Below are 25,437 nucleotides of genomic sequence, written 5' to 3'. Positions count from 1 at the left end.
GTTTTTTTTATTACTAACAACTACAAATTAATTAAGTATAAATTTTTGTATTTTTTTACTTTGTGATTTTTGATTGCGAATTTGTAATTGATTTTCCCACAATATTTGTTTCTCTCATTTTTGCTTAACTATTTGGCTTTGAAAATACTTTGGCGCCACACCGCAGCTCAGTTTTTGATTGGTTTTTCCCATTTTTTTTATGAATTTTTTTGTTTTGCCAACCACACATGAATATAAAATTTAATGCACTAGAAATTGTTTTTTTTTTTTTTTTTCAGCAAAAGTGATTACAACAAAAGGATGCAACTTTTAAGCTACTTCTTTGGTTGGTTTTTGTGTGAACATTTCTATTTGAATATTTATATTTTGTATATTTTTATTCACTTTTAGTTTTGTGCATTGAAAGAAATTGCTGTTTTGTGCCCCAAGTTTAATTATTTATTTTTTTTAGCTTTTTTTTTTTTTTTTTTTTTATTTTTTTGGTGTTTGCTTAACGTTAGATAGATTTTATTAATTGGTCCTTTGGTTTCGAAAACATTTCACGCTAAAAGGCACAATATGGAACTACTCTATTTCTATTTGTGTTTAGTGTTTTGGGATTTGTGTTTGTCGGTGTTAGATCAGGCTCAGTTAGCTGCTTAATAGGGCTTGCCTAAGTCCTTGGGCCGCTTTAGCTGCACCTTCAAGCGCTTTGTGCCTATTTGAAAGCCGTGCATTGCTTGTATGGCCGCATCAGCTGAATGCCGATTGTCGTAGGAGACGAAGCCAAAGCATTTCGATAGATTTGTTTGCTTATCGATGAACACTTTGGCCGATAGCACATTGCCAAAGGGCAAAAATGTCGAAGCGAGATCGGTATCTATGAATTCCTGAGGTAGATGATAGATAAACAGATTGCTGCCATCGGGTCCTGTAATTGAAGTGGGAGATAATTAATATTTGCGAATAGTTTAAGAGATCGCTAGTACAGTGAATGCTCCACAAGGGGATGGGTAATGGGACAACTAAGGTATAAATCTATAAATTCTCTGATTATTGCTAAAAAGTATAATTATCCATCAAGTCAAGGTAAAGATTAATTAACATGTTATGCAAGTAGTCTTACTATTACCTAACTGATCGATTGAGTGATTAGCGATTCTATATTGATCAATCAATTAATGACTTACTGACTAATAGGTGCTGAAGTTATATTATGTTCAATGATCAACGACTGATGACGGAATTGTTTCCTAGTTCACATAATCATCTGGGATCTACTCAAATTGCTGACTGATGTGTGATACGACCAAAGTTTATAGTGTTATTTATATCTGATCAATCCATAGTCTATATTAACCTATAGTCTACACTGATCTAATTCAATGAGAAATTTGTAATTAAGTTTTAATTATTTATTAACCATTAATAGATTGACGAAACTCTATCATTGATCAGCTCATAATTAATATTACATTACAGAAAATAGCTGAATTTTACTCTATTAATGATCCGCTAAACATCTACTCAGCAGAATAAGTTTTCTATTTGTGTTCCATCCACATTATGAAGCATTCACTGTATGTTCACTTACCCTCGATCTGTTTGCCTGCCACGGTCGCTGCGGCGGCTTGCAAGGCGCTGGCATTCAGCGTCTGTGCGGCTCCATAGGCGGCTGCTGCGGCACTAGCTCCGTTGGATAAGCCGGTAAAGGTGTTGGTGCCATAGGGATCTGCGGCGCTGGGTGGCCCTAAAATTTTAGATTTTTCGAAATTTTTAAAATTATATTTCAGAAAATATACAACATATTGACGTTGCGCTAGGGGAAAGAGTAAATTGTGTAAATTATGATTGTTCTTGTCTAAGTTTATGCAAGTTGTTGTTCAATAAAGGCAAAAATAATACAAATCACACGATAAACAGAGGCAAGGACAGAAACTTATGAGCACGCCCATGCACTCACATACACACACACAGACATAGAGAATACAGAGAACTACACACATAAGCACTCAAGTGCTCTATGTGGCGGAGCTGAGTTAACGCATATGGAAACTGCGCTTTATATATTTCGACCCTGGCGTTTTCCTTTGTTATGCCCCTTTGTAGGGTATTCTTGTTTTGCTATGAAATGTGCAAGGCATAATGGTATAATGAATTCCTTTATATGTTCTAGATATAAGGAATAGACTATATATAGCTCATAGACTCAATCTATTCTAATGTGAAAGCTTTTAGAAATTTTTTCATATAAAATTTTCCTGTAGTATTTCATATAAAATTTTCCTCTAGTTGAGTGTATTAAAGCGTCGGCGTGCCAATATTGCAATTTATTTTCTTTCTTAGTTTTTGTTTCGCATTTTGTTGTCGTTTTATTTTAACATTTTTTTTCGCCTGCTGCTAGCCTTACATTATTAAATTTTATATCCTTTTGTAGGAGCATAAAAAATTTGTTGTTAGCCTTTGTTGTGCGCACGGCGCCTGTTTTTTAATTGAGCTGAGCGCCCAAACCAGCAAAACCCAAATCCCCTCAACCAGGCCTTTTGCTTTGTGCAACACAGACACACACACACGCACACACTGATAGGGAACAATTTTTGTAATCTACTAAAAATTTATTACGTTTTCTCCTTGTTTCTTTTGTTATTTACATACGTGTAATACATAACAAACAAAAAGAAACAAACAGCGCAATGAAAGTTTTGCATTTCATGTGCACTCGCCATGCGAACAAAAAAACGAGATGAAAATCGTCATAAACAGGGCTAAAAATTGTTATGTACCATAAAATTATGAGTTTACATTTTTTATGCTCAGCATTTATTTTATTGCATTCCCTGCTCAAATTAGAGATATTAATTTTTCAAATGCCCCGCGGCGTGGTGGCATATTACAAAATATATTGATTGAAGCTCTTTCTCTAGTCAGTGTTGGTAAATAGTTTTATTTTTCCTAAAATATATTATAAAATTTTTTAAATGTACCAATTTAAGCATTGTTTGTTGTTGTTGTTTTTACTCCCTACAAAGTTTTTTTTTTACTAAATAACATAATATATATTTTTTTTTATCGTATTGTTCATAACAGTTGTAAAAAAATTGAAGGCTATGATTAAAGAAATCGCATTTCCATTGAAAATTTCTAAAAATTCTTTTAAATGATATTCTTAATATATTTGCTTTTTTCTTATTTTCATTTAATATGCTAATAATAATTTAAAATTACAGTTTATATTTTTTTCGATTACTTTGCTATATATTCCCTATAGTTGGGCATCTATCTGCATATAAATATTCATTTCCAATACAAACAGAAAAAGTGTATACATACATACATAAATATTTTTGTAAAAATGTCTAAATATAGCAGAGCTATAATTATTTAGTAAAAATATATTATTAAGCCGAGAACACCAAAAAAGCTTTCAGTTGGCATATTTCGTGCTCAATTGATTCTAAACATTAAATATTCTATACGAATTTTTATTGATATATTTCACTTTATTAGTGCTAAAGAAAAATATTATGTCATATTAATATTTTACTTTGACTGAACTTTTACTGGGTAACTACAAGTCTGGCTTTTTCTACAATATTCGTTTTTCACAAACATTGCAATCAAAAATTTGTATTTTTTTTTCTGTCAGTTGCACGATTTGTTTTTTTTTTCCCATTTTGTTTTTAGTTTCAATTTTTTGTTGTGCCAAAATTGTAAAATTGTTCAACGCTTTTTCTGTTATTGTTATAGCACAACCATTTTTATTGACAGAGTGTGTAAATAAAAACAAGGTCGAACTTTGAAGGCAACACACAAGTGGAAAGGAGGGAGGAGCCCTACGACTGCATGTGTTTTTAATTAACAATAGGCCGCTGGTGGGCGTTCTGTCAGGTGACTGGTTTAGAATCAAGTTGCATGAGCGTATTTGAACTTATTCAATTTGATGGGTGAAATATAAAACAACACAAAAATCTGCTTTTGCATTGTATTTTTATATTTTTATTTGAAATAAATTAAAGAGTTGATGAAAATCAAGAAATACCTATCGATATTTTAGGCATTCCGATATTTTATTTCTTTTATTTATTTAGATATTTTAGAAGTTTTTATTCTTCTTAAATATTTCAGTTTTGATATTAAAATATATCTTATGAAAACTTTATATATGTATAAAATTTCTATGAAATAAATTGAAAGTATTTAAATCTATTGATTGAAAATGGTTCAAATTAAAACGCTTTATTATTAGTAACAAAACTTTTATTAAAACCATTTTTTTCGGATTTAGAAGTTTTTTTTTTCTTTTTTAATTATTTACAAATTTTTGTGTTTTTCGGAAACATTTTCATATATTTTATATATATAATATATATACATATATATCTTTTAATCGTTTTATTGCGTTATGAGCCGAATATATTTAAAAAATAATATTTAAAAAAATGGTTATTCCATAAATTATATATTTCACTCCGTTTTAAACACAAATTGAAAACATAGTTGTTGGCTTGGCAACTTTCTTGGAATTTAGGAATATTTTTATTATACTTGCAATTAGTTTTGATGTAACATACTTCTGAGAGTAACTGTTTTGTGTAGCCTCAGCATGGGGTTATTTATTTGATTAGTATTCGGGTTATTGTTTGTTGGTGGAGCAGGGCAAGGCACATGCAGGCGGCACATAGCTGCAGGAATGGGGAGGCGTGTCTTGGGTGTGTGTGGGTGGTAGTGCAGGCGGTTCTTGTAAATCCACTTTTAGTACACACATTTTCATACAGACAGTTAACAGTTATATACACACACATTCACGCCCGCACACACATACAGACATACATACATACACACAAATACATATACAAACAAAGAGATTGTCATCTACTTACAGAGCGCGCTCAGCGTGAGCGCTTGGCTGGCGCTCGCTGGCGGCGGTGGCGGTGCCACGCCCATTAGCTGTGCCAAACTAAAATTGTGCTGCGCATGCGTGACCAAATTTCCAGCGTTGGGCGCGAAGCTGGCACCAAGCTGACGCTGATGACTATTGAGAATGCTGTTGCTGCTGGGTATGTGGCTGTTGATGCTGTTGTTGCTATTGTTGCTGTTGCTGTTGCTGCTGTGGAGGCGATGGCTGTGACTGAGGCTGCTGATGCTGCTGCTGTTGCTGTGCTGGCTAGCATTGAACAATGTTACCAGATTCTGCATAGACATGGATGCATTGGCGAGCAGTCCAGTGCCAGGAGCATGCCCGGCGGCAGCGAGACTCCCGCTGCAGCTGCCGCTGCTGCCGCCGCCGCCGCTGTAGATGGATGCTGGTGATGCGATGCCAAGTGGGAGAGATGATGATGATGTTGGGGGTGGTGCGCCTGCTGCTGCTGATGCGGGTGACCCGGCGACAGCTGCTGCTGCAGCTGCAGCTGCGGCGGCGCCTGCAGCCGATAGAGTTGCTGCTGCTGTGCTCCCGGCAGCGCCGGATGATGGGCCGTGTTGGCTGTGGTGGGCACTGTTATCCGGTGGGTGGAAATTTAGTCCTGTTTTCAGTTTCCATATTTTTTTTTTTTTTTTTTTTTTTGATTTTTTTTTTGTACAGTTTTTGAGTTTTGGTTTATGGTTGTAAGGTTTGGTTGAGTTGGTTGATTGATTGATTGATTGATTTGTTTTTGTACATGACCACAGAGTCAATCATAGACATACCAAAAAATGTTCAACGAATATTTATATATATAAAAAACATAGAAGAAAACACACACCCAATTGGATTATTTACATTTACAAGAAATTAAAAATTAATTTTGTTGAAATTGTTTTTTTTTTCGTTTTTCATTTAAATATATATAACATACAAATCATAAAACATAAATAAAACATAAAAGGGCATACAAATTAAAAAAGGAGAAGAAATTAATAAAAGAAAAAAATAAACAAATAAATAAAAAAAAAAAAACAAATCATAAATAGTAAAATAAACAAAATTAATAATACAACCAAAGTCAAAAATAAAAATAAAAATAAAACACAATTTTGATAAAAAGGATAAACAAATAAAATATTTAAAATAAAACATTAATAAAATTACTAAAAACGCATAGACATAAATTCAATTTCAAATGCAGTTAGACATATAGTAATAGCTAAATAATTAAATTAAAAATAAATTAATAATTATGCATTTGCATTAAAAGGCTCTAAGGTAAGAAGGCTGCTCGAAATGAAAGGCGTGGCGGTAGTTTTTTAGGGCGCTAACCAACGGCAAACTGTTGTTGGGGCTGCAACAAAATCTTACGAGCTCTGACTAAATTAGTTGGCAAGCAGCTACACAAAACGCAGGACTGCTGAATATGGAGGTGGAGTACTCGATAGAGGCGGAGGTAAGGAGCGAGCGACACATGGACTGTCAGGCACGGGTGTGTATGTGTGTTTACATATGCGCGCGTGTGTGTGTGTGTGAATGTGTTTGTGTATGTGGCATGCCCACAAATATTGATGAACACAGACATGGGGCACAACATTCAACAAAACAGGCAATGTTTTTAGATACCTTTCTTGCGAATTTCACAAAAATTTGTTACTCTTCTTTTTCTTTTTCAAATTTTTATCTATTTTCCTTTTTGTTCACAATTTTTTAAAGCAAATTGCACTTTGAATGAGCTGCAAGTTGGCTGCTGGAAAAACCATTATTTCACCTATCATAGACAATGCATTTTTTGTTGTTTCTGTTTTTATATTCTTTGCTATCACGCGCTTAAGCCTTTGGGGCTTTGTCGTCTTCATAAAATTTTAAGTGCGCTTCACCTGTGGCCTGCGGTGCACAGAGAGAAATTTGTCGGATTTTCCCTAAGCAAATGAATAATAGTTTAGTTTAATAGTTTAGTTTCTTTTAGTGAGGCTGAAGCAGATTGGAATAAAATTTATTAATAAACAAAAATTATTCCCCGATTTCCCATTTTGAATGGATTAGAAAATAGATTAGAAAATATCAGCTTAAGGCTAAAATTTAGACCTGTTGTTTCTCTCTTCTCTAAAATATTTCTGTATCATTTAACCCATTTTTGTTCTCAGTGTATACTCATTTGTATCTTCTTTTCTTTACTTTTTCATCCTTTCTATATTGTGCATTTGTTTGCATGCCAGCGTCCTTCTCAGAGGCTCCAGGCTATTGGGTATCATGGACGCCCGCCTCCTTCTGCTGCTAGATGTCGCCGTTGGCAATTCTTGTGTCTTTCTTAGGCCTCACCGAGCGCTGCCTTTGATGTTGTGCAGCCTCGGGAACTTGGCATGGCTTATAAAAATTGCAGCTCCAAATATGCCAGAAGTGTGGGCAAAAGCATAATTTCTGTTGCATGAAAATGTTGCTAAAGCACACGCTAAAGGTTTTTGCACATGCTCGCATGCCATATTAAATAATTAGCAACTGCCATGTCCCCCTCAGCTGTCTGGCCCTTTTTTCTACACCAATTCAAGTGCGAGCGCGAAAAGTTCCGCATAGAAACTTTTAGCGTAAATTGGTTAAATCTGCCACATTTACAGGTTGCACACTTAACCAAAAGACGGATTTCTATATTTTTTTGTACTCTCTGTTATTTTGTCTACTTTTTCTCTTTTTTTTATTTTTTATTTTTGGTCTAACATAAAAAGCACGTCCCATACATTTGCTGACCATCAGGGAGCGCCCCCATTTAGAGTCCAAGCTTCAGTCTCGGCTGACAGTCCGTTGCTGACATTTAAAAAAAGTCATTTGTTATTCAAGTGGCATACGTCGCTCTAAGTTGCCTCTAACTGCCCATCTCTGCCCTTGGCTGTCACCGCTTACCGTTGCCGTTAACTGTTCCCCATTTGCCACCACCCAGCTGCAGAATACTCCGCTTGGTAGAGTGTCCAACGGCTTTGTTATAAAGTCTGTCAGATTAGCGTAGAGATGTTGCAATGATGTGTGTGTGTATGGGTTCTATGAAGACTCTTTGTCAGTTAATATTCGTCTTTGTTTGATAATTAGTCAATAAATTGTTCTACCTTTGACTGCACATACGAGAAACTAATATTTTGAAAATCTGTTTAAATTCTTTCAGATTATGAAGGTCATAAATCTAAGAAAATAATTGCATTTAAGCATTGCAAACATTAAAATAATAATATATCATACATATATATATTTTTTTAATATTTTATTTATATTGCAGAAATACTTAAAGAGCATTCGCAGTGTTCCCTATGTAAACAAAGTTACATCAACATCTTTTTTTTTTTTTTTTTTGTACGATTACATCATGCGTCGCTCAACATTTGGCTGTCTGTGATTCTTTTGGATCTTGTTGTTGTTGTTGGCAACTCTTGTGCTTGATTTGTTATGCGCAAAATGTTCACGTCGTCGAGACTGGCCAGACAGACTGGACAGACTGGACGGACAGACCAGAGAGTTGAGAGTTGTGCTGTTCGGTATGGGCGTGGCATGTTGGCCATTCTAATGAAGCGCCGTTGCATATGCAACACGTTCACATTGACGCCGCGTACGTGTCGCAGTATTGGTGTCTGTCTGTAACTGTAACTTTGTACATATATATATGTGTGTTTGTGTGCTTGTACTTGTTGTTGTTGTTGTTGTTGCTATATCTTTGGTCTGAAATCTGTGCAATGCCTTGGCCATTGCCTGCGCCTGTCCACCTTTTAATCCTATTAGAATTTTTGTTTTATTCATCATGCTCTTTAGTCCGGCCTGCTCTTCAAAAACCCACTCGTAGCTACCCTACCTTAACATTGCCTTTCACACACATACATATATATATATATATTTCAACATTGTTTTTTCTTTTTCTCTCTTCTTTCTCCTGTTTTGTTACGCTCTGTTCTACATTTATGTAAATTTCGTTTGCTTAAATTGAAATTAATTATTTGACAGTTGTCGCTTGCAAATGACTGAAGCGACGCCAGCTTTGGATGCGACTGGGATGAATGGGAGGTTGCAGGGGTTGTAGGTGCTCGACACTGCCTCCTGTCCAATTGTCCAACTGTTCAACTGTTATTCATGTCTTTGTTAGTTTCTCTTTAGCTGACTTTGTGTCAGCCGAGAAGTCGCTTGTTATAAATGAAACGACGACAGAGTTAGCAGAGAAAAAAAAATAAGAAAATAATAGAAAAAATCGCTGGCATTTGCAACTTTTACATTAATTCTTGTTTACTTTTTTAAATGCTCAACAAATGACTGCTGTGTACGAGCGCTTAGTTTGCCACATTTAAAGTCATTTATCTTGCGGGAAGCCCTATGAAATATTGTGGAAAATGAATCTAACATTTTACCTGCAGTCCCAAAGTAAAATGAAAATATATTAAAGCTAGACTAGCTTGATTAAGGAAAGTCGACTAACCGAGCCTTTTAAATTTAAAAATAAATTATTTTTGGTTTTCACACTATATTTTTTTAGCCGAATAAAAATAAAAATTTTGTTTACTGTTAATTACAAAAAAAAAAAAAAAAAAAAAAAACAAAAAAACAACAGTTTCCTCGCCTCAACTCAGGTCAACAGCTTTTCCATCAGTTTGCAGCTCATTCAATATAGTTGTCTTTGCTTATTATATCTTGCCAATCATTTACTCAGCTTTGGTAACCTCCTTAATAAATTCTAATTCACACCCAAAAAAAAAAAAAAAAAAAAAACATTTTACACACAAAACGAAATGCAAAACTAATTGAAATTCCATGTAAACAAGGAAAATTCAATGGCGAAACGAAACAGATAAATTGATAAATAAATACGAAAAAGAGTTACACAAATTATTTGGTAATGGGTACAACGCATAGATAAACTAAACACGCAATTAAATAAAACAATTAAAATTGATTTTTGGTTGCAATTGAGAAAAAAAAGAAAAAACAAGACACAAAGTGCGCGCAATTAACACTAGAAATAGTTGAGGATATTTTTTTTATCGAGCAAAATGTGTAAAAACAAAGAAATCGAGAAATATATATAGAGACAAATGCAGACATAGAGGAAAAGAAAGAGATAGGTAAAGAGAGACAGAGATAGAGGTAGAGGTAGAAAAGGAAACACTGTGGATTTTTTACTGTTTATGGCAATGACTAACTGAGCTGAGGGACATTCCGATTGGATGTATTCTTTTTTAAAGGGAGGGGGGGAGAGGGGTGGCTTATTCACTAACTACTTCGGTCCTTTTCGAACCTTGCACACTCACCTTGCAGATAGTGGGCCGGCAGTAGTCCGTAGGGCTGCATCTGTTGATAGAGCTGCAAGTGAGCCGTGGGATCAGCGCTGAGGTAGGCAGCTGCTGCTGCGGCTGCCGCTGCGCCAGGCGTCTGGGCATGATGCGGACTGTTGCCGAGCAATGCCGGAGCTAGCGAAGCGCTCAGCGCTGCCGTCGTCGGCACTGAGACGAGCGTCGGCGTCTGTGCTGCCGCGCCAGCGCTCTGCACCGGCGGCACACCGGCCAACGCTGCGGCCATTGAAGGATTCGGGCGTTGAGCTGCCGGCGCTGCGGCAATCAGCGCTGTGGCCGGGTTCGCTGTGGGCGTGGCAGCCGCTGCTGCAGCGCCGCTGGGCGTTTGTGTCAGTGCACTGATGCCACATATGGCCTGCAGCTGTTGCATCTTCTTTTGATCCTTTTCCTTTTGCGTGTCGGCGAACTTCACGACCAGAGGCGCCGAGCAGCCTTCCATGGTCTGGCTCTGATGCAGGGCCTGAAACGATGAGAGCGAGAGAGGGTTGTATATACAGTTAGTGTATTGCAGATTGAGGAATATATAATATAAATATAATTAACATAAGACACTGCTTTGATTGAATGACTGATTGAGTTAATATATATATTGATTGATTGATATTATAGATAATTAGCTTTATTGACGACTAACTGACCTATTGAGTGACTTACCTATCATAGGTACCATATTAAATTCGATTGATTAACTAATAGAGTAATTGACTTATATATTCATCGCTCATTACTGATATATACATGTTGATTGATTGTGATTGATGAACAAATTAAGTGATTAACTTACTAAATTATCAATCATAGCTGGTATATGCAAGTTGATTGATTGAGATTGATTAAATAACAGATAAACTGATTAATTGATTGACTGTATTGTCAGCTTTATTGACATGGATTAGTATATTTATTAGATGAGTTCCAGAATCATAGATCATAACTACTATAGTTAATGATAAACTAAGCTTATTAGTTTATAGTTATTTGATTGGCTGACTCAATAATGTATTGAGTCGTTAAGAAAAGTTATAGTACTTCGAATTGATTGATATACTTAGTGAAAAGCTGAAAAGCGGAATGGATTTCCTCTGAGTTTTATTGAATCAGGAATAGTCTGATTGCCGAAGAAAGATTTCCATCAGAGTACTGAAATAGATTATAGGCTTGTTAGATTGACATTCGATTGACTAGTGGCTGGGGTCACTGGCCTCAATACTTGATTGATTGAACAAGTCATAAAAATAGTATTACACTTGAGAGAAATTAATCTGGGACATTGACTGGGCATCGACATAAATTGCTTCACTTCAGAATAATTCCATGCTCATAATTCCTAGCAACCACTATACTCAAGGTCTTATAAACAGCTTCTGTGGCACACGAATAAAGTTCCATTGAACGTCTTTGTCCCAATTTCAGCCGGCAGAGACTTGAGCAGCCAAGAACTGAGTCAACTTTGGCTGTTTCTATAAGTTTTATGGGTGGAACAAAATAATAATGACGCGAACTTAAGCTGGAGCAATAACAAAGCCGCTGCCTGGCCAAGGCTTCCTGCTGCAGGATCAGCCCGGTTGCTGTTGCTACAAACCGCAGCAATTTAGCCTAAGCGACTTAATTTACACCTTTTACTAAGCCCGCACAAAACAAACAAATGGACACGAAACTAAAACATAAACCAGGCCAAATCGCGCGCGGCATTAGATGCACTTCCGCTGGGGAGGATGCTGCGGGCTGCGCTACGGGCTGGTGTGGCGTAAGAGCCGAGCGCCTGCAACGGAATGGGCCCAAGCCACTTTAGTCATTTCCCGGTTTATGTAGACTTTATCATTGAGACCAGGCGACGAGCCTCGCCAACTTCCGCTCAATTGTGGCTGGGCCGACAGTTTGTGAAATTCTGGCTGCTGTGGCTGCCGCCTCTTGGGTCTTGCCTGACTGGCTGCCTGACTGCCTGACTGCCTGGATCCAGTGTCCTGGGTCTGGGTATCAGGGTGTTCTGTTCTGGCACAGTCAACAGAAGTGCTCTTTAATTACATTGACTATAATTCTTGCGGCTGTGGCGCGACTTTTATGACCGGCTGCTGCTGTTACTGCAACGGTTGTTGTTTTTGTTGTTGCCGCTGTTGTTGTTATTGCATTTACAGTGTCGCATCCTGCTGCTGGCAACAAAGTAATTAGGCAAATTTCCGACTTTTTAAACAGGTCGCTAGAGTTACCCGCCGTAATAACCATGTTGGCAAGCCAAAAAGTGCACAAAAAGAAATGCGAACAGGAGATGTGAATTCATTGAGTATAGCAAGAAAATGTTTTACGTTAATGAAAGAAGCATCTCAATTATTGATAAACATTTTTGATTATTATAGATATGCGCTTTTTATTCAAGTATGTTTTTATATGCAGAAATTTGTTTGTGTAAGTGGAGAATTGTACCAGGCATTCTTGTAACTGCAAGGGGAGTAAATAATAATAAGCGAAATTCTGTTTTTAGTTGCAAAATATAAAAAAATCCACATTTTATTTTCTTATTTCGCTCTTTCGCCTGTTCGCCCACAATCTTCACAGTTTTCGCAGCTGGCTAAAAACAACAAAAAATTAAAGACGAGTTAAATGACCTGGTAATCAACATGAAATTCCGCTTTACAGTCTGAGCCAAGTGCTCAGAAACACATGACAAATTAGCGCGAGAACAAAATCTGCATGTGATGAGAAAATGTGTATCATCATTTGTAAAAAAAAAAGAAGTAAAAAAGAAAATACACAGCAGCAGCAGCAGCCATTGAAAGCCATGATGGAGAAGAGACAATTGTTGGGTGGGCGTGGCTGTGGCAAAATAAATTGCTGGCTTTACAAACATGGCACATTAATATTAAATGCATTTCACTCTTCGCTCGCTCGCTTGCTCGCTCGGCATTGCATACTTTCAGGCGTCAATGGACGGCAATGACTTGCAGCTACTGCCCTGCCTCTCACGTTGTTGGCCCTTAAGCTCAGCATCTCGCACTCCTTAACCCTTTTTCCTTTTGCCCATACAGCGCTGACTTGCCAAATCATTTGGCCAGCAGCAGCAGCAGCAGCAGCAGCAGCAGCAGCAGCAGCGGCAGCGGCAGCAGCAGAGGCAGCTGCAGCAGCTCATTGCGTTTGGCTTGGTGCGTGCCTCGCATTCAGTAATTTGACTTCAAATGCATTAAAATTGCACAACAAATACACACATACATACGCATGCGTCCGTATGTAGTGCTATATACATTCATATATACACATATTTATATGTATTTGTCTGCTTGTATATAATGCAGCTCGCCCGCAACACATTCATCTTGCAAAAGGCGACAAATTATGTGCAATGCACAGACACAGAGACAACGTGTTTGAGTCGCCCACTCTTTGGTCCACCCTAAATACAACCCAATGTACACACATACACACAGCCTCCCACTCTTTAGTTGCTTTTGGTGTGTGCTTTACATGTGTTTGTGTTTGCCTGTCGGAAGTTTGTAATTTTCCCTGTTTCCGGCACAAAACTTGCATTAGTGTGGACATGTTAGTGTGTGTATGTGTGTGAATGTGTATGCATGTGTGTGACCATTGCAGGCTGGGGCACATGGCTTTTGCTATGGAATCTGTTTGGCTCTCTGCTCGGGCAAAAGCATTGCCGTTGACTTCTTCCGCTGCCAGCGGCGGCGTCTTGCTTGCATTTCTACTTCCTGTTGCCGCTGCTGCTGTTGTTGTTGCTGTTGTTGCTGTTGTTGCAGCTGCACGCGGCTTATGCTCAGTCATTTAGGCATGAGTAGGATATGACAGACTAATAGCTTAAATTTATTATATGCATGCTGAAATGCACAAGCTTTCAATTAACTGTTGCATATAATCTTAAATATATGTGAAGAGGTTGACTATGAATAGATTTTCGAATAGGCATCAAAAGTTAACGACGCACAGCTGAAGGGAATTATATATAATTATTTATAAAATAATACAAAATAATAAAATAAAATAATGGAAAAAAATTATATAAACAAAAAGTATATTTTACAACAATGAAAGTAGATTCAGTATATTTGATAAAAGCTTTTATATAAAATTTTTTAGAATTCTGCCAAAAAATTTTCTTGAAAAGCCAACTATGGAGCATAAATAATATAATATATTATTGAACAACAATTTCTCATTATCTTAGGCAGTAGGCAATAGCTGCTTAAGCCAAAGGATACCCTAAATGACTATAGATACCATTTAGGGTATCCTTTGGCTTACGCAGCTATTGAATGCCCGTAGCTTCTCACTTTATGCTGCCGTGGAGCATCGTGTTTTATATGCGCGACTCTTGCCGCCACAGCAATTAATCATTGCGACAGTTTTGCGATGCGGCCAGCACAGATACTTTCACACAACACACACAGATCATGTGTACAAATGACAGGCTTAAAGCTTTAAACGAACTTTACACGAGCGATCTACTACTTGATAATATAACATATACATATATAGAATACTCTATCACAACTTACCTTGATCGCCCCAATGGCATTCTGCTTGGTTGCGAATGTTACGAAGGCGCAGCCCTTGCTCTGGCCCACCTGATCCCGCAGCACGGTGCACTCCTCGATGGTGCCGTGGCCCGTGAATAGTTGCCTCACATCAGCTTCCGTATATTTTTTATTCAGCATGCCAACGAAAAGTTTGCGCTCTGCAAATAACAACAAAATACATAACAAATTATATGAAAATTTTACTACGAAAACAACAAAAATGTTACGAAAAAATTGTTGGCAATTTATATAAATGTAAAGTTCAAGTGGTAAATGTTCAAGTAGAAGAGGGAAGAAGAGGAAGAGAGAGAATGAGAAAGAGAGAGAGAGAGAGGGAAAAGGAGGCCAACAACATGGCGACAATTTTAATTGTTTTACAGAATGAGTGGTAAAGGGGTATATAGTTTTTATAAATGAGATGAATTTGTAATAAAATATATGAATAAATTATATTGGGGGAGAAAGGAGCTTATAAAAGGGCTTGAATATGATATAAAATATATATAATACCTTGTGTTTTATTTTATTTAAATATATAAAAGAACATCTTATAGATTTAACACTCCCTTTAAACTCAGTTTGTAGAGTATAAATTTTGATTTCCAGTTTACAGTCACTTATTCTTAAACCTAAACTACCTTCTAGTCGTTTTGTAGAGTATGTTGCACTCACATTTAATATTTCATATATATATATATATATATATATATAAGTGAAGCACAACTTAATGGCAAACAACAATTCATAATTATGCTCTTAAGGCAGTTTGTTCTGCATGGAGCCCTAGTGGTGACTGCCTCAATTTTTCGATTGGGGCGCTTGAGAACGCTTGGGTATATAATAAAATGCAACTGATTTAACATGTGGTATGCGTAATATTTTGTGGAATCATATCAACCAAAATTAATCAGGCCGCAACTTTAAAAGTGATTTTCTGCGCAATTGACAAGCAGCTGCTGCCGCTGCAACTGCAACTGCAACTGCAACTGCTGGCAACGGAAGCAACTTTAAGTTGCAACAATAAATCCAAGGAGCAGAGCTCGATTGCTGCTCGGGCTCGCCCCAGTAGGGTATTTGTGTGTGCAAAGTTTTTGCATCGCAATTGCTTGCTTTATCTTGGCCCAAGCACAATACGCATACGCAACGTAAGCCCATTGCTCGCCCACGGAGTCCACGCTTTGGTTGATGGTGGCGGGGTGTGAGGTGTGTGGGGGGAGGTGCAAAAGTTTTGGAGCGCACATGCAAAAGACTAAAAACGCAATCGCAACAAATCGAATCATTGCAACAACAAAGCGCATGAAAACTTTTCATTTCGCAACACTTTAGAGAAGCGTTCCCAAAGTTTCCGATGCATAGACAACACTCATACGCAACGTGGTGTCGAGCGGGAGCGGGAGCAGCGGCAACAATAGGAGGCGTTGCTAACCAATTCCAACTGAAGCTGGCTTCAAAAATAAACTAAGCGTGTATTGAAACCACTTGCCAAATACCCTAACTGAGGACAAGTTGACTATGAAGTAAGAACAGTTAAAAGAAAAAGAAAAAAAAGAAATTTTTTTTTTTGAAATTTTTAACATTTTTAAAATAATTATTATTTGAAAAGTGTTGTAAATATATTTAAACAAAAAATTAATATTTAGTAAATTTGTTCTTATTATCATGTTGACTATTTTTATTTTGTTTATTATTATAAATTATTTTAATAAATATTATATTTGTTGTCATATTTTATTATTTTTAAATTATCTGCTACCTGTATGGTAGAACTATTCATTATACAGTTTTGATATATCACACAAGACATAGTTTTTAAGAGCATTCGCTCTTAGCTCTGTTTTAGCTATTTTTCTAACATTTTTTCGTTATCCCTCTTTAGCCTTTTTTTTTTTAGAGGGAGAGGGAGAAGACGAGCTTCTGAACTGCTGTCGTAAAGTATAAATATAGAAAATTGTGTCGCTGCAACGGAAGTGATTGGAAATTGTTGCGTTTCGCCTGCAAGACGAAGGTTATTTGCGTTGCTGGAGGGGCACAATGGGGAGATGTGGAGCTGCATGCGACGCATAGCTCTCAGCTGCAGCCTCAGGTCTTGCCCGCTGGTCTCTTATCGAACAAAAAGTTTTTCAACACACACTCCTTGTGCTAAATACATACATACATCCACACATATATGGATTGCACTTTGTTCATTCTTTTGTTTGCCTGCCTGCCTGCCTGACACATGTGCGGGAAATTTATTTGAGGTTAGTTCAGGTGTGACACAGAAAGTAACATTTTATATATTTATTGTATGGATTTTCCATTTCAAGTTCCAACTTTCTCGCTAGCAAAAGATAACGCAAACTATGACAAAAAAGAAGAAGTAGCTGAAGAAAAAGAGAAATAACAAATGAGAAAGGAATAAAAACGAACCAACTTATTGCAACTGACTCAGCGACAGGTGCAACGATGTTGTTGCTGAGAGCTTGTTAAGCACCTCTTTTACAGGTGCCACACGAATATGTGTGAGAGGGAGAGAGAGAGCGAGAGAGAGAGAGAGTGTGTGTGACCATTGCTGATTGGAAAGTTTTATGCGCACGTGATTTTGCCCCGATAAAGCTGGCAAAGCCAAGCCAAGTATCTTTAAGTATCTGCAAGTATCTACAAGTATCTGCATTGTATCCGCGAATGCGCATTCGCTGCTACTGGCATGCCGTAAATTTCAGCTAACGATAAAGCAACATCAATATATGGCGGTGTTAGGTTGCTGCCAACTCGTATGCACTTCATTTGGAACATAAAATATAATGCTTTAGCGAATACCATATCATATAAATTTGGTAAGCTTATAACAAATCAACGTCTATGGGACTTGGGTGAAACTAGAAAGTGGATTGATCAGATTCACACAGATAAGTTTTTGAATCTTTATAATTTGGCTGTGAAAATGACTTCTAATGCTGCAGAAGTTCTAGATTCTCTTGGTCTATAAAGGAAAATTAATAATCAATGTTTGATTTGTACTGAGTTATTGATAAGATATATATAAAATTAGTTATACATTTAAAAATTAGTTAAATAACATAAAAGGAAGTGCAAATATAAATATAAATTATTTTCTTGTTTTTATTGTAGTTTTTTATTTTAATTTTAATTTTTGTTGTATATTTAAATAATGAAAAATTTTTTAAAAAGTGAAGAATTCTTATTATACTAGCACAAGTTTAGTTCCATTTCTAGTATAAATGTTACTATACTATATATAGTCTTTTTCAATTATAACACGTTTTTATTTTATTTTTCAGTTCCTCTATGGTACATCTTTTATATTCGAAATCATTTGTCAGCTGCGCACTTAGGTGACTATTTTGTTTAGCATTTTATTTAATCCCCTTAATATATATATTTTTTTAAAGCACTTTATACTCCTACAAGCTGCATTCAACCTGTTCATATTTGTCATTTATGCATTCACTTGCATAGACCTTTACGGCCACTGCATTATTTCAGCTGAACGCAGTTGCTCACTCACTCAGGCACCCACACTCGGAGTTTTCTTAGCGAATTACACTGGCTGGAACCTCATTTAACCAAGTCACGGCCCGTCTCGCTTTTCGGCTGTGGCGCAACTGTAGCTGCACTTGGCCCATTACAGTTGCAGGAATTGCAATTTCACGACAATTACCACAAATTGGTTTCCTCAAACCGGCAACGCGCACTTCGTCCTCTCGAGTTGCAGCTGCTCGTTTTGGTGCTCTGCCTCTGTCCCTCTGTCTCTGCTCCTCACAATTATGCGAAGAATGAAATGCGCATAAACTTTCTGCACAGGCTTCGTGCGGCATATAATTTTTGGGAAAACATCTCCCACAGTCCACAAGCCCATCCACTCTTGGCGCAGAGCGAGCTCATCTGACCTCGCTGACTTGGCATATGATGTCGTTGACTGTCTTAAGATTTATGTGCGGAGTCAAAGACGGAAACTGCACTTATGTGTGCTTCCCCATCTTTATCGCAGCGCACACACACACTTTCTCTCTCTCGCTCTCTGTGTATATGAATTTCACTTCACACTTGAGACAACCAGTTTTGTGTCAGAGTTGGCCTGAGCCGGAAAAGAAAAAAATTAAAAAATGTTGCTCTCAAAGTTTGAGCACAATTTTATGTTTTTATAACCATGATCTTTTATCTTATTGCAGCTGGCGCGAAAGTTAACTCAAGCAGGTCCCGCCTTCAATTTACATCGCAATTAAATTAACATTGCCATTTTCATTTTCTTCGGGCTTTGCTTTGCTTAAGATTTGCTTTAAGCCAGTGCCATATGGAATTTTCATTATTGCAACAATTTGTTTGCCGTGCATAAACAAATTAAGCCTTTTTGCAAATGTTTACCGGCTAAGTATCAGATGCAAAGCACACTGTTCGACCAACAGACACGCATGCAGACAATCAAACGCACTTAAGTATGCTACGAAAATTACAAAGGTAGGACATCCATATTTAAGCAGAATATTGTACACTCTTTAGGGCAAAAGAAATATGTGGACAAAATATAAATTCAATATTAAATAGAGATTATATAATTTGCTATATTAAATTATATGTTAAATATATATTAAATAGATGTTTTTTTTTTTATTTTCTGTGCATCAAAGTTCTCTCATTATATTAACTTGATCCCAAGATAAGCAATAAGGAAAACAAAAGTCAATATATTAACCAGAGCAGAGTCATTTTCAGTTGCTAGCAAAATGCTGAGCAGGAAAATAAATGCCAGGAGCGCTTAGGATTTGCATAAATATATTTATGCACTCAGATGCAAGCGTGCAAAATCTCGGGCAGAAATACATACGCACAAATAGATATACATTTATGTATATATAAATATATAAAGGCAGCTATATGGATTGCATGGAAATTATTTCAAATGTGCTGTGGCATTAAAATGCTTTGTTTTTTGGCAAGCAGCAGAGCATAGCGCAGCCGAAAATTATTGGGATAAATATATATATGTATACAAAGTCAAATCGTAACTAGAGGCCAATTGAGTGAGAGAGTGGGAGGGAGGACGGGCTTGACAAGCGTGCAACATTATTCAAAGCATAGCCGCAGGCGTTACGGCAAAAGCTGTAAAGCAATACATGTGTAAAAACAGATGTGAACAAGCTGAGGCTAATAGCTCGTATAGTATTTGTGTGTGCATGTGTGTGTGTGTGTGCTTCTGGGCTTCAAACTAATAAATGCCAAATAAATGCGGCATTAGTTCAGCTCAAATAGTTTCTCATATTTTTGGCTATTAGCACAGTTGGAATTAAAGAGCGTAAGGTTTAGAATTATGTAATAAAGATTATAATCATTATATTAAAATTATATAATATACAATAGTTTTAATATTACTTCATTTAGATCGATTTATTCAAAAAAATTAAAATTAAAATGTAAAAAATTAAATGTAAATAATAAAAGCAATCGTGTTAAGCCATCGTGATAAAAACTTTATCAAAGGACGAACTAAATATGATCATAAAAAATTATTTATTAATAAATATTTTATTAAAAATGTATTAATTTGTGAAATGTTTTTTGTTCGATAAATTATAATTTTGGTCATATATAATTATATTTATTTTTGGCTAGCTAGCCCTTTGTGTGGCGTACAGGGCCACTTATTTGACTTATTTCATACTTATTTTTATTGTTATTTATATGGTGAGCAATACATTAACATTAATTAAAATGCGTCTGTTTTTTATATGTTCTTGAATATATGACAAGTTTTTTGTTTAAATATTATTTAAAAAATTGTAATAATTTCAAAAGCATTGCATTATTATTACATTTTTTTGTCGCATCATTTTTGTTCTCTTCTTCTTACAATTGGGAAATTAGTTGAAATTCCGTTTTAATTTCCGTTTCCGCATCAACATTTTCCGCTTGTCAATTATTGCAGAATTATGCAAATATGTTGTCGGCGCAGCAGAGACAAATATAAATGGGAAAAAAAGAACTTGAAAAATGTTGAAAATGTGCGTCATTCACAGTTGCGCGTCTCCTAAAGTTTCAGGAGGGCGTGGCCTGCCGCCTAATTGAATTAAAACATAAAAATTTTTGCACCGCAATAAGTTTTCGGTTGCGTCTAACGATCCCTCGGGGTAGGCTATAAACTTTACCCGCCAAGGGAACCGAATTGGGCGGCACCTCCAGAGATAAGAAATGAGCACTGAATGCCATTATGGCATGTTGTGTCTGTGTGTGTGTGTGCGTGAGTATTCATATAACGCTTGTTGTGCTGTCGTTTTACTGCAATTTGATATGCTGCAGTAACTTTGAGTTTATTTTGACTTTAAGCTCTATTAAAAATACATTTCACATAAATATTATTTTACTGTTAAGCAGCTTAACAGTCTTCTATAACACTCGAGCTCTTAGTTATGTAAGTGGGCCTATCAACACTGGAGAGATAAAAGTATTTATTTATATTCAATTACAAATATTGACCGTTAAGTGCTAAGCATCTAGCTAATTTATACATATATATATATATATATATATATATGGTTAAACTAACTGCTTGATACAGTTTTCATTCTCGATAATTAATCAATAATCCAGATGCATACATATTAGTAAATACTATATGTGGCTTGTAAGCATAATTTGTATATATATTGCTATTATTATTATCTTTCAATTCCCATTAACGTTTTAGATTTAAAAAAAAATTTTTAACAATTTTCATTTTAAGCCTATTTGAATTTTATTTTATTTCAATTGAATTTGAAGCAGCATTTAAATGTAAACTGGCAGCAATTATGCCGAAACATACGCAAATTTCGTGGCTGCTGTTGCTTTTGGCTCGATGTTCAACACTTTTGGTAACTCATTTGCAAAATATGCAATAAATATTTATGCAGCTGAGGCGGCGGTGGCAACAGCAGCAGCAGCGTCAACTACTTAACAACACAAACAGATACAAATATGTGAAAAGTTGCTCCTGTTTTATACACACGCACACATACACACACACAGACACACATGCAGTACTTGAATGGAGGCGCCACATGTGCATTGCATTCTCATTTATTAAGTCTGCCGTTTTCGCTTAATCTGAACAACAACAACAACAAACAACAACAACAATAACCACAGCCACAATTTGCAGGCTCTGCACATTTTTCGTGCATCTTGTGGCATGTGTTTATGTTATAATTGAAAACGGTAAACGGTAAATGTTTTGAATCTGCGGATCATGCAAATTGCATCCTTCACTCCAGGCACGCAAATGTATTATGCCACAAATTTTAATTGAAACTTAGTAGATTTAGCATGTTTCTTGCCGCAGCCTGAGCTAAGACGACAAAGTAGTTTTAGCTGAAACTTTACATTTAATATACATTTGCATTTTAAGTAATTTTGAAGTCGCTGTGGATCATGCAAAATGCCTGTACTTTATCAATTATTCAAATTACGTTATACATATTTAATAAATTAATTTATATTCCAGTAATATTGAATCTAAACTTCCATGGTTTTGAATTAATAAAGAAAATAGTACATTATATATTCAAATAAAATTTCTATTTGAATATATTTGTCAAAAAAATTTGTATAGTATTTTATTTACTTTATTTTTGAAATATTTAATAATATTTTAATTATATTATTTCATATATTTATTTTATAAATATTTTAATTTTATTTTAAAATGGAAATGTTAAACTCGCCTTACAATAGTTTAAACAAAATATTTTATTTATTTATTTATTTATTCAAGTTTTAATTTCTAATAATATTTTAATTATATTATTTCATATTTGTATTTTATAAATATTTTAATTTTATTTTCAAATGGAAATGTTAAACTTCCCTTACAATAGTTTAAACAAAATATTTGATTTATTTATTCAAGTTTTAATATCTAAATTAGACTTTTAATCGCTCGCCCTTTACATCAAGCTTCCAAAGCTTTGTCATATTTAAAATGAATTTTGTAATCGCATATCAATCATGTTTTTATCTCTCCACCCTTAAAGTGTGGAAAATAAATAATTTGTAAGTTTCTTTTAATACTCTTACAAAAATTACCTTTTCATTCTTTAATTATTTTTTTTTTTTTTTTGTGCTATCAATCATACCAGCTGCATGTTATGATTGCATTTACGTAAATTTTGATATTTTTTATTTTGAAATCAAAGGCAACTTGCATATTTCATTTTGCGTGGCCCCACACTCAAATTCGCAGGGCAACAAAGTAATCACCTGGCATTCCATGCTCTCTCTCCCTTTCTCTTACTCCCTCTTTCATTCTCTCTTGCTCTATCTGCTGCTTAGCTCAGTGGCTGTGTCCCTGTTGATTATTATGCAAAACGCATGGCGAATAATTTTGAGGCAAATCAAAAAGCAGCGCAAAAGTTACAACTGCGAGAGAGAAGGACAAAAAATATGAAGAATATTTCAAAGAATTTACGACTGTCAGCGACAACGTAGAGAGTATTTGGTCGCATTTGAGTGAAACTCCCTCGCTGCCAAGCTGGTTGACTGGCTGACTGGCTGACTGCCTGACTGACTTATTGACAGACTGAGCAGCTGACTGAATGAGTGACAATCCAAGTGATTTTGACGTGACGTTGCCGCCAAAGCCGCAAATATGCAGAACACCTCAAGATTAAATGTGCAGCACGCTGTGGAGTCGAATGAGAATGACATAAGATACTTTACGACGTCAAGCGAACAGCATGTGCATGTGTATGTCTGTGTGTGTGCGTGTGTGTGTATCATGTGCATGTTGTTATTGCTGGTTTTGTCGAGAGCAGCGCTCATTGTCTCACATCAGCATTAAGAGGCAGCACGTGCGTCACCAGAACCAGTTCCAGCTAAAAGACACGACCGCCAACAACGTCAGCGGCAATGCACGAGCCAAATAATCGGATGAGAGCACAACAAAGCTGAAAAGGCAACTCAAAAGCTGAAATTAATAAGTACGCAGTAATTGAGTTTAACTAAATGTATCTATGAGATACCGTGGCGTTGCTTGAGGTTATTTTCGTCTGTCTTATTAAATGTATCTACGTAATGCAATAGAATATCTTAACTGAGTTTCTGCATCTATACGATGCATTTTACATGCTAGTAAATTTTTAATTGAAATTTTATGCTTTGAGAAATATAATAAAGAGACACATTCTTCAAAATGGGAAGAATGAATTTTATAAAATGTATCTATGGAATTCGTGAAAGTTTTTGAATAGTAGCAGTAAGCTCCTACCTCCTTCTGAAACAGTTAATTACATTTAAATGCACTACAAACATTATTAAAATTTAATCAACTGTGTTTTAGTTATTTTATATATTTATTTGATTTATCTATTTTCATATATATTTATTTATACTACCAAAAATATACTAAGCCAAATCGTAAAGACTAAAACTCTTCTGGAATTCACATATACACACATATACTACAATATTTACTATGAATTTAATTTGAGTCGAAATTTCATTTGGAGTATTTATGAAAACTTAATTTTTGGTATAAATTTATTCTCGAATTTCTCAACGGCAACATTCCATTTGGAATTTTAAGCCATTTAAAGACCTGCTCTGCCTGTCAAAATGCATTTGGCTAATGAATTACCTGGACTTGGGCTGCAGCCAAGTGAGCAGAATAATTTGTGCAGCATGCTCGAGGCTGTGGGATCTTTGGATCTTAACCGGCATTTGGGCTTTATTTAGTAATTATGGCCAGGCAGACTAATGGGCATGCCTCGAATGCCAGGCCATGCAAATATTTAGCCACAAATTCGAATAGTTTTTCCAAATGTTGAATGCTTCAATTTGTGCGTAGTGCCGGCCACTTGTGATACACTTTCAACAAATGCAAAGTGCTTGAGAATGTATAAAAAACATTTATAATGCGAAATTATAATAAAAGACTTGCTGAGCAGGCAGTCAATAGGCTGCCGCGTTGTCTGTCTGGCAACAGTCGCATATGCATTGCATCCACTCATCTCTGGAGCTCAGGGCAATGTGCCAGCCAAGCACTTGAGAAAATCAAAGGGAGGACGATGACTGGGGGGGAGGGGCAGAGCTGAGCATTGGTGGCATATTAGAATAGGAATTGCTGGCGGGCAGCGGTAATTGAATGAGCCAGCAGCACAAAGCACACTGTAAAGCGTTTCGGCCAGCTGTATAAAAATCAAAGTGCCCATTGACAGACTAGCAGATGCCCTGCAATTCTTTTAAGTTGCTTTGATCTTATAAATATATCGTATAAAAGCTCTATTTCCAATTTGTCTTAGCAGCTAAGGCTTATTTTATTTTGGCCCCAACGTAACCAACTGCATACTCGACCATTTATAATCACTAGCTACAGGGTACCTCTATATATTTATACTATATATACTATATATAACACACAAATGAACCCTTCAAGTACTGAAATGAACCTCCTTCTCCTCTCCCCTCCGCCACCTTCTCTCCGCTCGACAGCAAAACAGTTGCAGCCCCATTGATTCCCCAAACGCGTTGACGTTCTCTGACTGCTGGCAGTTTGCCGATTGCCCAAACGAAGAGCGAGAGATAGGGAGAGTGAGCGAGAGAGAGAGAGAGAGAGAGAGATATGGGCGAGCGCTGCGGAAATTGTGGCGCTCGCGGCCCGGAAGTGTTGCCAACGTAATCGAAATGTGCTGGCTTTGGCAACGCCAACGACGGGGACTGCTGCTGCGTCCTTCGAGCAGCTACCAAC

At 36.3% G+C, this 25,437-nt stretch overlaps 1 protein-coding gene across 8 annotated transcripts in view; it reads right to left on the bottom strand.

The window, feature by feature from the left end:
• Window positions 1–476: 476 nt before the first annotated feature.
• Window positions 477–25,437, bottom strand: part of LOC6577532 (CUGBP Elav-like family member 2) — a 68,012-nt gene continuing 43,051 nt past the window's right edge. For 6 of the 8 annotated variants that reach the window (XM_044008531.1, XM_032728678.2, XM_032728683.2 and 3 more), the window contains 5 exons: window positions 14,700–14,878; window positions 10,159–10,660; window positions 4,860–5,501; window positions 1,574–1,729; window positions 477–910 (listed from right to left, as the gene is read on the bottom strand). In XM_044008531.1, coding sequence (XP_043864466.1) covers window positions 639–910; window positions 1,574–1,729; window positions 4,860–5,501; window positions 10,159–10,660; window positions 14,700–14,878 — 1,751 coding nt within the window. In that variant the 3' untranslated portion in view covers window positions 477–638. Of the gene's footprint in view, window positions 911–1,573; window positions 1,730–4,859; window positions 5,502–10,158; window positions 10,661–14,699; window positions 14,879–25,437 lie in introns of those variants that run through there. The other 2 variants (XM_015165725.3, XM_032728679.2) reach the window with 2 other exon arrangements.

This window comes from Drosophila mojavensis, unplaced genomic scaffold (assembly GCF_018153725.1).
Source record: "Drosophila mojavensis isolate 15081-1352.22 unplaced genomic scaffold, ASM1815372v1 contig_36, whole genome shotgun sequence".
Classification (NCBI taxonomy): Eukaryota; Metazoa; Arthropoda; class Insecta; order Diptera; family Drosophilidae; genus Drosophila; species Drosophila mojavensis.
This window is presented reverse-complemented; position numbering and strand designations above follow the sequence as displayed.